Source organism: Moschus berezovskii, chromosome 5, assembly GCF_049115385.1.
Source record: "Moschus berezovskii isolate FMDL1 chromosome 5, NW_MosBer_1.0, whole genome shotgun sequence".
Lineage (NCBI taxonomy): Eukaryota > Metazoa > Chordata > Mammalia > Artiodactyla > Moschidae > Moschus > Moschus berezovskii.
Genome location: NC_142464.1, coordinates 100,494,044 through 100,507,504, shown reverse-complemented (window position 1 = coordinate 100,507,504; position 13,461 = coordinate 100,494,044). Strand labels below are relative to the sequence as shown.

At 41.1% G+C, this 13,461-nt stretch overlaps 1 protein-coding gene across 1 annotated transcript in view; it reads left to right on the top strand.

The window, feature by feature from the left end:
* Window positions 1-13,461, top strand: part of SCARB2 (scavenger receptor class B member 2) — an 81,240-nt gene that overhangs the window by 22,123 nt on the left and 45,656 nt on the right. The window contains exon 2 of the mRNA XM_055434034.2: window positions 6,091-6,248. Coding sequence (XP_055290009.1) covers window positions 6,091-6,248 — 158 coding nt within the window. The remainder of the gene's footprint in view (window positions 1-6,090; window positions 6,249-13,461) is intronic.

Here is a 13,461-nt window from a genome sequence, read left to right as displayed (position 1 = left end):
TCTTCTGCTCTTCTCTGGTTGCCCCACATCATGGTCTTCTCTCTCAGCATCTTATAAGCAAAGCTGATGGAACATATAGTTTTCTTCTACTATGTTTTGTTGACTGAACCAATATTTCTCCAAAACCTGCATTGTCCTGGAGGAATGGGAAGGATTAAAGAAAAAGCAAAACCCTACTCTTTTTCTGTAGGTCAGCACCAACAGGTAACCTAATATGTTCCAATATTGAGTAGCTACACTTCTCGTTTTTGGCTAATATCACCTGTGTCATGTTACTTCTGATTAACCTCAGTTCTTTAGAAGATGTTTTCCATCCTGAGCACTTTTTTCCCTAAGAAATTCCCATATAATGTGGTATGAGATTCAAAAAAATGGATGACCCATCCAGTTAAGGGGGATTCTCAAGGAGTTCACAAAGGAGGAGAAATTACTGCCCTGCATTTTTCTGGAAATTTCTGGGTAAGAAAAAGAGGTTTTTATTTGAATGGAAGCAGATAACTTGAAAGGTATCTATGGGAGACACACCACAGGATGCCAAGTTTTTAGTAGTCCAGCCCTCCAATTCAAAATCCTCTAGGAGACAATTATTATTTCCGTGTTACACTTCTCGTAGTTAACATACCAGTTTTAGGTAGGTTTCGTTCAGTGTTAACTGAGCTGTTTCTAGGGGCTGTGTGTGCACTTTATGCCAGAGAAACTCTGGTATATGTCTACTGCATAGAGTTACCGTATAGAGCCTGGCTCTGGCAGGAAGAGGCACAGACCCTTCCTTGTCCTTCCATGGCCTCTGGGTTCTATCAGGTCAGCCTCTGTCAGCTGCTGTCCTCTCTCTCTCTGGGCCTGACTCTATCCCTTGCTCCCTCAGATAACTAAGACTCCCGTTTAGAAGATAAAACACTACAAAGCTCTTAAAAAAAAAACAAAACTGCCTAAAATGATCAGTTAGGCTGATGGGGTTGCACAGAGTCGGACATGACTGAAGCGACTTAGCAGCATGGTTGGGGTGGGGAGAGATTAATGTGTGTGTGGCAGGGGTGGGGGGGAAGGGAAGGGGGTGTTTCAACAAGTGAGTCTGAGCTGGATCCCAAGCTTGGAAGGAAAGGGGTTTTGTGGTTTCTCTTTAAATTTTTCCATCTCACCAATCTGACCTCAAATCGGTAAATCAGTACTGATAGTAAAGGCCAAGAATATTTCACTAATGTGCTGTTTGGATAAAAATCTGATGATTACATGTTCCAGCTGGTGCCAAACCACAAGCAGCCCCCAGTTCTATGACATGGCCGACTCACAGATAGGAATTGATTTCCAGCCCTCCAGATGACTGTGTTTGCGCTGACAAGCTTGGGTTTTCTGCATGCATTTTATTTCAGCACCACTTGTTTTTCCCTGCAGAGAGTCTTGAGATATTTTCCACTGAATACTAGAGTCATATCATTAAGTTCCCTTACAACTCTGCTTCGGTTAAATTGGAGGCCTGGACTACTAAAATCTTGGCATCCTGTGGTGTGCTGTGTCACAGGGTGTGGTTTCCATCGTGTTTTGAAGCCAATGCCTCTGTTTATTCAGATCCTCACCTCTAGAGGGGTTTCAGGTGATGTCATTAGCTGCTTCTTATGCAATCTAGTTATTGTTTCATTAGTGGACTTATACTCTCTTTATCCATAGATCTTTTTCCTCTCTCCTTTTTAAAATTTTTCTGTGTTGGGAATTCCCTAGCTGTCCAGTGGTTGGGACTCCACACTTTCACTGCCGTGGACTCAATCCCTGCTTGGGGAAGTAAAATCCCACATGCGGTGTGGCACACCACCCCCCAATTTTTTTTTTTCAATGTTAAGTTTTTTTTTTATTCATTATAAAAATTTGCAAAATACATAATCTCGTCAAGGAGAAAATAACAGTGATCCAGATCCCAACAGCTATCAGATCAAAATAACAGCTATCAGATCCCTGATAGCTCAGTTGGTAAAGAATCTGCCTGCAATGCAGGAGACCCTGGTTCAATTCCTGGGTTGGGAAGATCTGCTGGAGGAAGGGATAGGCTACCCACTCCAGTACTCTTGGGCTTCCCTTGTGGCTCAGCTGGTAAAGAATCCACCTGCAATGAGGGGTCCTGGGTTTGATCCCTGGGTTGGGAAGATCCCCTGGAGAAGGGAATGGGTACCCACTCCAGTATTCTGGCCTGGAGAGTTCCATGGACTGTATAGTCCATGGGGTCTCAAAGAGTCGGACATGACTGAGCAACTTTCACTTTCAGATCCCAACAAGCAGTTAGTCACTGTTTTTATTCTGGTTTATTTATTCTCAGTCTCTGACCTTATCTTTCTTAAACACCTCAATGATCTTAACTTTTTTAAAAATTAATTTATTTTTAATTGAAGGATAATTGCTGTATAAAATTGTGTTGGTTTCTGCCAAACATCAACATGTATCAACCATAGGTATACATATGTCCCCTCAATGATCTTAACTTTAAAAAAACAATTTTTCCAAAAAGTACCAGGACAATACCCAGATCAAGTCCAATTCAAAAGCAGTAGTTATTTAAATAACAGTACTTCCTTCTCAATTTTAACTATGCCTTATCTCTGTTGTTCACTTGCTAAGCTGTGTCTGACTCTTTGAGATCCCATGGACTGCAGCACAGTAGGCTTCCCTGTTCTTTACTATCTCCCAGAGTTGGCCAAAACTCATGTCCGTTGATTTGGTGATGCCGTTCAACCATCTCTTGTCTTCAGTTCAGTTCAGTCGCTCAGTCATGTCCGACTCTTTGTGACCCTATGAATCACAGCACGCCAGGCCTCCCTGTCCATCACCAACTCCCGGAGTTCACTCAAACTCATGTCCATAGAGTCGGTGATGCCATCCAGCCATCTCATTCTCTGTCGTCCCCTTCTCTTTCTGCCCCCAATCGCTCCCAGCATCAGAGTCTTTTCCAGTGAGTCAACTCGTCTCATGAGGTGGCCAAACTATTGGAGTTTCAGTTTTACCACCAGTCCTTCCAATGAACACCCAGGATTGATCTCCTCTAGAATGGACTGGTTGGATCTCCTTGCAGTCCAAGGGACTCTCAAGAGTCTTCTCCAACACCACAGTTCAAAAGCATCAATTCTACGGTGATCAGCTTTCTTCACAGTCCAACTCTCACATCCATACATGACCACGGGAAAAACCATAGCCTTGACTAGATGGACCTTTGTTGGCAAAGTAATGTCTCTGCTTTTTAATATGCTGTCTAGGTTGGTCATGACTTTCCTTCCAAGGAGTAAGCGTCTTTTAATTTCATGGTTGCAATCAGCATCCGCAGTGATTTTGGAGCCCCCCAAAATAAAATCTGACACTGCTTCCACTGTTTCCCCATCTATTTCCCATGAAGTGATGGGACCAGATGCCATGATCTTTGTTTTCTGAATGTTGAGCTTCAAGCCAACCTTTTCACTCTTCTCTTTCACTTTCATCAAGAGGCTTTTGAGTTCCTCTTCACTTTCTGCCATAAGGGTGGTGTCATCTGCATATCTGAGGTTATTGATATTTCTCCCGGCAATCTTGATTCCACCTTGTGCTTCTTCCAGCCCAGCGTTCCTCATGATGTACTCTGCATATAAGTTAAATAAGCAGGGTGACAATATACAGCCTTGACGTACTCCTTTTCCTATTTGGAACCAGTCTGTTGTTCCATGTCTAGTTCTAACTGTTGCTTCTTGACCTGCATACAGGTTTCTCAAGAGGCAGGTCAGGTGGTCTGGGATTCCCATCTCTTTCAGAATTTTCCACAGTTTATTGTGATCCACACAGTCAAAGGCTTTGGCATAGTCAATGAAGCAGAAACAGATGCTCTTCTGGAACTCTCTTTCTCCATGATCCAGCGGATGTTGGCAATTTGATCTCTTGTTCCTCTGCTTTTTCTAAAACCTGCTTGAACATCTGGAAGTTCACGGTTCACATATTGCTGAAGCCTGGCTTGGAGAATTTTGAGCATGACTTTACTAGCGTGTGAGATGAGTGCAATTGTGCAGTAGTTTGAGCATTCTTTGGCATCGCCTTTCTTTGGGATTGGAAGGAGGACTGACCTTTTCCAGTCCTGTGGCCACTGCTGAGTTTTCCAAATTTGCTGGCATTAGCTCTATATTAAACTTAATTAGTTAAATCTTTAAAAAAATGCAGTTTTTCTTTAATAACAAGTTAACTACTAGATATTAAGTTTATGTGTATTAACCTTGGGTGTGGTATTAATCAGGCTTCTCTTATAATGCTGGATAACAAAACAACCCCCCAAACTCAGCACCTTATACATGTTAGGAAGTAAGATGGACTTCCTACACCTTATGGCCAGGTTGGCTACAATTTGAGCTGAGCTATGTCAGCTGACTTAGGCTGGACTCCTGGCACCATGGCTGGTCTACGCATGGCCATTTTAGGGCCTTGGCTGAAGGGTCACCAACTGCCTGGGACAGGGTAGCAGAGGGCGGCTGGTGGAAACTTGCCATGCCTTTAAGGCCTCATCTCGAAGCTGGGGCATTCCCATTCCACCCACATTCAGTTAATCCAGTCAAGTCACTTGACCACACCTGAAGTCTGCAGGGTGGCAAGATTACTCCTTGCATAGAAGGGCCAAGGTGTATTAGTTTGGGACTGTGCTCTGTTTGTGAGGGGTGTCATAACAGTTACCACAGACTGGGTGACTTAAGCAACAAAAATGTATTGTCTCACAGTCTTGGATACTAGAAGTCTAAGATCAAGGTGTCAGCAAGGTTGATTTCTTCTGCGGCCTCTCTTCTTAGCTTGTATGTGGCTGTCTTCTTCTTGTGTCTTCACATGATCCTTATTTTGTGCTTATATCCTAATCTCTTCTTCTTATAAGGACATCCTTTATACTGGATCACAGCCCACCCTAATGACTTCTTTAACCTTTCATTTCTCTTTAAAGACCCTGTATTCAGGGACTCTCTGGTGGTCCAGAGGTTAAGAACCCACCTTCCAGTGCAAGGGATGTGGGTTTGATCCCTGGTTGGGGAACTAAGATCCATATGCTCTGGGGCAGCTGAGCACCACACTCCACAGCCTGGGTGCCACAACGAGAGAGGTCTGGGCAACACAACAGTGACCCAACACAGCCAAATAAATAGATAAATATTAAAAAAAAAAATAAAAGACCCTATATCTCCAAATACAGTCACATTCTGAGGTACTAGGGGTTAGGACTTCAATATACAAATTTGTGGGGTGGGGGCGGACACACACAGTTTAGACCATAAGACATAGTAAGGGTGGGAAACGAAGGATTGTAGACAAAGAATAGCCTAAGCACTAGACTTCAGTGCAGCTTAGCTTTCTCATCTTTAAATCCAGGATAAGCAAATCTATGCTAGGGGTTTCCTGGGGACTGGATGAGAAAATGCATTTAAAGCCCTTAGTGGTGGAAGTGGAAGGAGTGGGTGTGCGTTAGTCACTCAGTCATCCAACTCTTTGTGACCGCATGGACCATAACCCGCCAGGCTCCTCTGTCCATGAAATATTTTAGACAAGAATACTGGGGTGGGTTGTCATTTCCTTCTTCAGGGGATCTTCCTGACCCAGGGGATCAAAACCTGGGTCTCCTACATTACAGGAGATTCATTAATGTCTGCGCTGCCAGGGAAGCCCCAGGGATGGGTGTGTTTCTACCTCAAAGGGAAGGACCAGCTTTCTGGCCCTCTGGCCCTGTTCCCTCACATGGGCGAGCTGGGAACGCATGCAGCTTCTCAGAGTGGCCTGACTTCCATAGAAGCTGTCCGACCACTAGACTGTTGGTAACAAAGCAAATAAGGCCTTTTGGTACTCAGACTGTGGCCTTGGTTTTGGTGATGCCATGTCTCCATCCATGAGCTATGGCTCTAGCTTGTACCTTTTCGTTACCACACATATTTATTGATCACCTGTTATGGCTTATAAGCGCTATGGGCTCCATACTGGCACAAGGAGTGGCCCTGCTCTCAAGAGACTGCAGCCTGTGAAAAAAATAAGTGAGCTGGGAGGTCAAAGGAGAAGGTGTCCCTCACTCTACCTCTCTGTTGAAAGCCTCATGGTGTATGAATCTCTTTTGTCCTCTCCTAGAATATCGTGTTAAGGAATGGTTCCGAGACCTTTGACTCCTGGAAGAAGCCCCCTCTGCCTGTGTACACCCAGTTCTATTTCTTCAATGTCACCAATCCAGAGGAGATCCTCAATGGGGAGACCCCTCGGTTGGAAGAAGTGGGGCCATACACTTACAGGTGAGTCCTCAGCGCCTGCCTGCCCTGCCAACCAGGAAACGGCACGGCGCTCCCTGTGCCCTGAGCCCCCGTGTCTTTCCACTGGCATCCTCAGTGTGCTGCACGGAAAGCACAGGTTCTGACTGCATCTGTCTGAAGTGCTGCTGCAGGTGGGCACACAGCTGTGAATGAATGGCTTTGTGGATGGGCCAGCCCCAGCCTGTTGTGTTTAGAAATGCAGCTGCTTCTTCCTGAGCTGGAGAATGTGGTTACTAAGCCATGAATAGCTGCTTCCACTCCCTACCCTTTTAAGGTGGCCCCTTGATTTTCTATGGGCTTCCCAGGTAGCTCAGTGGGTAAAGAATCTGCCTACAATTCAGGAGATGCGGGTGGACATGAGTTCGACCCCTGGGTCAGGAAGATCCCCTGGAGGAGGACATGGCAGCCCACTCCAATATTCTTGCCAGGAGAATCCCATGGACAGAAGAGCCTGGCAGGCTACTGTCCATAGAGTCACAAAGAGATGGACATGACTGAAGGGACTAAGCACACATACCTAGTCTTACGCCAGTTCCTAGAATTCATTGTTCGTCTGAACACAGGCCTTTCTGTCTCTTTTTCTTTTTTAATTGAAATATAGTTGATTTATAACTTCCCTGGTGGCTCAGTGGTAAAGAATCCAGCTGCCAATGCAGGAGACCCAGGTTTAATCCCTGGGTAGGGAAGATCCCCTGGAGAAGGAAATGGCAACCCACTCTAGTATTCTTGTCTGGAAAATTCCATAGACAGAGGAGCCTGGTAGGTTACAGTCCATGGGGTTGTGAAAAAGTCAAACTGAGCATGCACAGATGAGATGATAGTTGATTGACCATGTACTAATTTCTGCTCTACGGCAAAGCAGTTCAGTTATACTGAATGTATATGTGTACATTCTTTTTTATATTCCTTTCCATTGTGGTTTATCATGGGATATTGAATATAGTTCCCTGTGTTATGTAGTAGGACCTTGTTTTTCTATCTCTTCTTATTTACTTCTTTCTCCTCCCCTCCTGAGTACAAGAGATAACCTGGTGGCAGGGTGGGTTAGCGTCGTTGGCAGTGACCACCGATTTCAAGCACTGGGGAGTTAGAATTTCTTTAATCATTTTTTAGAAAGATTAGTAAAGGGAGATCTTATGATCAGAGTATTTTCCCCTCTGTTGCAATATTTCCCGCACCTCCAGGACAGTAACCTCCCCCACAACCTTTGCAAACATCTTTCCAACAAAGTTTCTCTTTACCAAGTTAAAAAAAAAAGTAATATTAGAGGAAGCAGACAGATCTTTCTTCAGAACTGCTGTGTGGTAAACATGCCTCGAGATTCCGTCGTAACCGATTGCTCAATAAATGGTTGCTGACTGATTCAATCATTGTGAGTCAGGACTGTCTCAGTGCTGGAATTCAGAGATAAAATTCCCTGTCCCTGCCTCAGGTGCTAAGGGTCTGACTCTGGAGTTGAATGGCCTGTTGTCAGTCTCACCTTGGCCACTTACCAGTTATCTGTGCTTCTGTTTCCTTATCTTTAAAGTGGGGATAAAAATAGGACTTTCACCATGAGATTGTTACGAAGACCGAGTCAATGGGTCAGTATTTATGAAGTGCTTAGACTAGTGTCTGGCATGGAATTAATGCTAGTTAAGTGTTTCATGTTAGTATCAGTCTTAGTGGATTGTCTTAGTCTGTGTAAATCAATGCCCAGAATTATGAAGATGAGCTTTATCATTATGAAGTGAAGTGAAGTGTAAGTCGCTCAGTCATGTCTGACTCTTTGAGGACTCCATGGACTATACAGTCTGTGGAATTCTGCAGGCCAGAACACTGGAGTGGGTAGCCTTTCTCTTCTCCAGGGGATCTTCCCAACCCAGGGATTGAACTCAGGTCTTCCGCATTGCAGGTGGATTCTTTACCAGCTGAGCCACAAGGGAAAGCCTATATTGTCATTGTATAGTAGAATTTGAAAAAAAAAAAAAGACAACACTTGGGTCCTCATATTTATTTATTTTTTTTGGGGTCCTCATTTTAAAAAGCATTTAATGCCTCAAGAAACTCCATGGACTAGGTTAAGCCAGGCCTGCATTTGAGGGTGTACAGCCAGGGGATCGAAGTTGAGCCAGAATTAAGATTTTTGAGTGTCCTGTTTTTTTGCAGTTTTAACCATTTTTCAATGGTGATTAAAAAAATAGAAAATATACCATCTTTACCATTTTGAAGTGCAATTCATTAGTTTTAAATATATTCATATTGTTGTGAAAACAGACCTGCAGAACTTTTTCCTCTTGCAGATCTGAAGCTGTTATAGCCATTATATTACACCCCTTCCTCCTCTCCCCTCAGCCCCTAAGAACCACCATTCTGCTTTGTGTCTATGAATTTGACCACTGTAGATACTCATATAAGTGGAATCATACAGTATTTGTCTTTTGCTGTGTTTAACTAAATTCCTTCAAGTGGGGAGGATGACTGATTCCCTGCAAGAATAAACTCACCTGAGAACTAAAGGAAAACCCCAATAGTCTTCCCTCTGGGTCTTCTGGGCCTGTTTCCGTGATTGTTATCCTCGTCTGAAAGAAAGACGTAGGTTCTAATCATAACCCAACGAAATCCAATATTTCATGAAGACACGTTGTGGGCCATGGCATGTGCTGCCTTCATATGCTGTTGTAGATGTGGTCATGGGGGTAAATAAATCCTAGAAGTGAAATACTGTCCAACTGTCACCATACTCCCTAATGTTCCCATCTTAGAAGGACCTAAACTGACTCTGGATGGAAGCCTGAGAACATCTCACAGGAGTCCTTAACCCATGATTCAAAGATCCCCAGAGGTTAGTGCATAGTACTCATGGTGGTCTGTGACTTGGGGAGAGAAATTTCTGTTCATTTTCATTGGTAGTGGTTTAGTCACTAGATCATATCTGGCTCTTGCGACCCCATGGACTGTAGCCCTGCAAGCTGCTCTCTCTGTCCATAGGATTTCCTAGGCAAGAATACTGGAGTGGCAATTTACTCCTCCAGGGGATCTTCCCGACTCAGGGATTGAACCCGAGTCTCTTGCATTGCAGTCAGATTCTTTACCAACTGAGCCACCAGAGAATAACCCTGTTTTCATTAACCACTCACTAAAATTTAACATTTCCTTTGAGTGTAAATGTAGGCAGATCCCAGCAGTGTTAGAATACCATGGCTTCACCACTAAGGAAACATAGATACTGTTATGTCTCATGATAGCTGTTGCTCAAAATATCATTCATGTTCATAAATATTTCAAAATTATAGCACTTGTTAGACCTGCTGCTACATATTGTTTAAAGTGTCAATAAAGAAGCACACATTGGGACTTTCCTGGCATCCTGTGGTTCATTTTATGAATCTTCTTGAAGATTTTAATTTTTGTAAAAGCATCAGAGTACACAGTGGCTGTCTATAAATGACAAGAGAATTAAATTAACATGATTAAAGATTTGATTACAGTGCAGTTGACAAACTTGGTTATTTCTGTGATGATACAACATTTTAATAAATAAATAGAATCATAACTGAAAACATTATACCAGGACATACTAGATTTTTAAGAATTCCATTAATTTTCTAGAGTATGTTAATGAAATTTACCCATGCAATATAGCCACTTATCTGACAATGTTTCCCATGTAATTTAACATATCAGACAGACCTAACTAGTTTAATACCTCTTTTGAAGATATTTTGGGGTTCCTCTTGTAGCCACGCATTCTGGGAAACAAACTCACTCAGAAGGACCATGCAGATAGAGGAGTGCACTTTATTACACCAGTAGGCCCAAGCCCGAGTCTCCTCTTAGCCAAGGACCTGAACCAGTTTTTGTGAAAACCTTATATACCCAAAGTATATGTGCCCAAACCCAGCTCCCCAAATTCCCTGAAACTAGTCTGAACAAAGGAAAAAGAAAGATACAATCAAAGTTAACCGTGATTCATATGCCTTAAGCCTAGGTAGTTAACAGTGGACAATTATCAATAGGCTGTGGTCATACCATAATAAGCATAATAGAATGTATGATTCTATTCGGTTATACAGATAATTAGGGTAGTCTTTTAGGCAACACAGAGTCTAGGTACGAGCCCTGGGGCTTTTCCTTCCAGGAGCCTGGTTTTCCAGTTGGTATGTCATTTCCAGAGATACTGGGCATATAGCTCAGAGTCCACAGTCCGGCCCAAGATGGAGTCCTGCTTTCAAGACAGCTTTCTGTCTGTTTCCTGCTTCACTCTAAGGCATTTGAATGTTAGCTAGAGGTATTGACTTGGGGAAGTTTGTCAAAGATATCGAAAGGTTTATAACACTTGGTCGAATAGGTCACTGTGAAACAACTCTTATTTACTTAACCAAAATGATAAATTTTAAAGGCAAATACAGACTGTTACAACACATCACTTAAAAGGTAGAGAAACTTTTAAAAAAACTGTTATCAAAAGCAAATCAATATTCCAAGAAAACTTTGTTCTCTTAACACAGAGAAAAAAACAAATTCTAATTTTGTACTAACTTACTTTTAATGTTGAAATTTGTTTCCTTAGTTAAATTTTATTTTAATCTTAGCCAGTCCCGACCATGTGTGAAACTCCTTCTTTTCAGGGTCTCTTTCCCACAATGCTTCTAAAACTTTCTTTTTTGTCTTCAGGTTTTGTCCTATGCTTTCCTTTTCCTTCTCTCTCTCCAGGACAAAATACCTTCTTTCCCTTTAACAAAATGCATTTCTATTCCTTCTATTTTTTCCCTTTCATAAAAAGATGTTTTCCTTATTAATTTGTGTAGTTTTAATTACATATATTAATTAGAATTCTTAACCTTTAAAACCTTAATTTCTTTCTCCAAAGAACATATACAGATGGCTAACAGGCACATGAAAAGATGCTGAACATTGCTAATTATTAGAGAAATGCACATCAAAACTGCAATGAGCTCAGAGTGTCCATCATCAAAAAGTCTATAAATAATAAATGCTGGAGAGGGTGTGGAGAAGTGGGTACCTCCTTTCACTGTTGGTGAGAATGTAAATTGGTACAGCAACTATGGAGAAACATATGGAAGTTCCTTAAAAAGCTAAAAATAGAACTACTGTATGATCCAGCAATCCCACTCCTGGGCATGTATCCAAAGAAGATGAAAAATCTAATTCAAAAAGATACATGTACCCCAGTGTTCATAGCAGCACTGTTTACAATAGTTAAGTCATGGAAGTAACCTAAACATCCATTGACAAATGAATGGATAAAGATGGTATGTTTGTGTGTGTGTGTGTGTGTGTGTGTGTGTGTAGTAGAATAATGCTGCTGCTAAGTCGCTTCAGTCGTGTCTGACTCTGTGCGACCCCATAGACAGCAGCCCACTAGGCTCCACCGTCCCTGGGATTCTCCAGGCATGAACACTGGAGTGGGTTTCCATTTCCTTCTCCAGTGCATGAAAGTGAAAAGTGAAAGTGAAGTTGCTCAGTCGTGTCTGACTCTTCGCGACCCAATGGACTGCAGCCTACCAGGCTCCTCCATCCACAGAATACTACTCATCCATAAAAAAGAATGAAATAATACCATTTGCAGCAACATGGATGAACCTAGAGATTATCATACTAATTGAAGTAAGTCAAAGTCAAATATTATATGATACCACATACATGCAGTATCTAAAAAAAATACAAATTAACTTATTTATGAAACAGAAACTCACAGACATAGAAAAAAAACTATGATTACCAAAGGGGAAAGGGGGTAGGGAGAAATAAATTAGGAATATGAGATCAACAGATACTACTGTATTTAAAATAGATAAACAATAAGGACTTACTGTATAGCATAGGAGATTATATTCAATATCTTGTAATAACCTATAAAGGATAAGAATCTGAAAAAGGATATTTATATCCACATATATCTATATATATACATGTATATTTATATCTATCTAAATCACTTTGCCATATACCTGAAACTAACACAGTATTGTAAATCAAGTACACCTCAGTAAAAAGTTTTAAAACCTTATTTCTAGTGAAAACTAAGAAGTAAGCAATTATGAACTTTTGCATGAGCATTCTGTAGATTGACAAACATAAATATCACTTATACTTTTTAAAAACATGTGCCCTTTTTATGGAAAAATTTTCAGTGTGGCACAAAACATATTTATTAATGGTCCTAAATATCTTTATGGGGTTCCCTGGTGGCTCAGCTGGTAAAGCATCCACCCACAATGTGGGAGACCTGGGTTTGATCCCTGGGTTGAGAAGATCCTCTGGAGAAGGGAAAGGCTACCCACTCCAGTATTCTGGCCTGGAGAATTCCACGGACTGTACAGTCCATGGGGTTGCAAAGAGTCAGACATGACTGAGCGACTTTCACTTTCTAATATCTTTAATTTCTCTGTAAAAGGAAACCTAGTTTTAGTAAATAATGTTTTAATGTCTTACTTTATTTGGGAATGATCTGGATATTTAGTACATTTCCATCATGTAACTTAGCAAAATTCTAAAAGTTTCAGGTTACCAAAAATCTGGAGAAAATTATTTAAGTAGATATACCGTAAAACATAATAATTCTTAGAGTTCACTAAAGGCTCTTATCCCATTTGCATCTATTGAATTCATTTGTTCTCAACAATCATATTTATTTTACCCGTGAAAACTTCCGGAGACATCAGACCAAATTAGCCATCATTCCAAGCTATTTTTCTTGCTGATAAATTTTATAGGAGAAATAATATAAACATATTTGAGAAATAATATAAACATAGGTGCAATAAAAGTAAGTCATGCCTCTATTATTTAAACCAACAAGCTTAAACTTTAAACCAAGTATTAATGTTGAATATTTCCCAGATCACATGAACCTGAAATTCATTTAGGTTATTTCTAATACAGTTAGAAATACTTAATTTCTAAGTGCTTACTTTTAAGTCAATTAACCAGAGCTCCTTTATAAATTAATATTGATGATATTGTCTGGATGAACAGACGTATCTATAATGTACACACAGACATGTAACAGACATAATCAGATTCATAATCATAACTTCTTTTTATAACTTAGTCATAAATCAGGTATTACAATATAAGTTTATAAAGAACAGTTGGAATAAGTTAAATTTATTTGCTCAGATGACTTTTTACAGGGACAGTTGCTTTCAATTCCCCAGAGAACTGTTCTACTGCCTAAAGGGTATCAAAT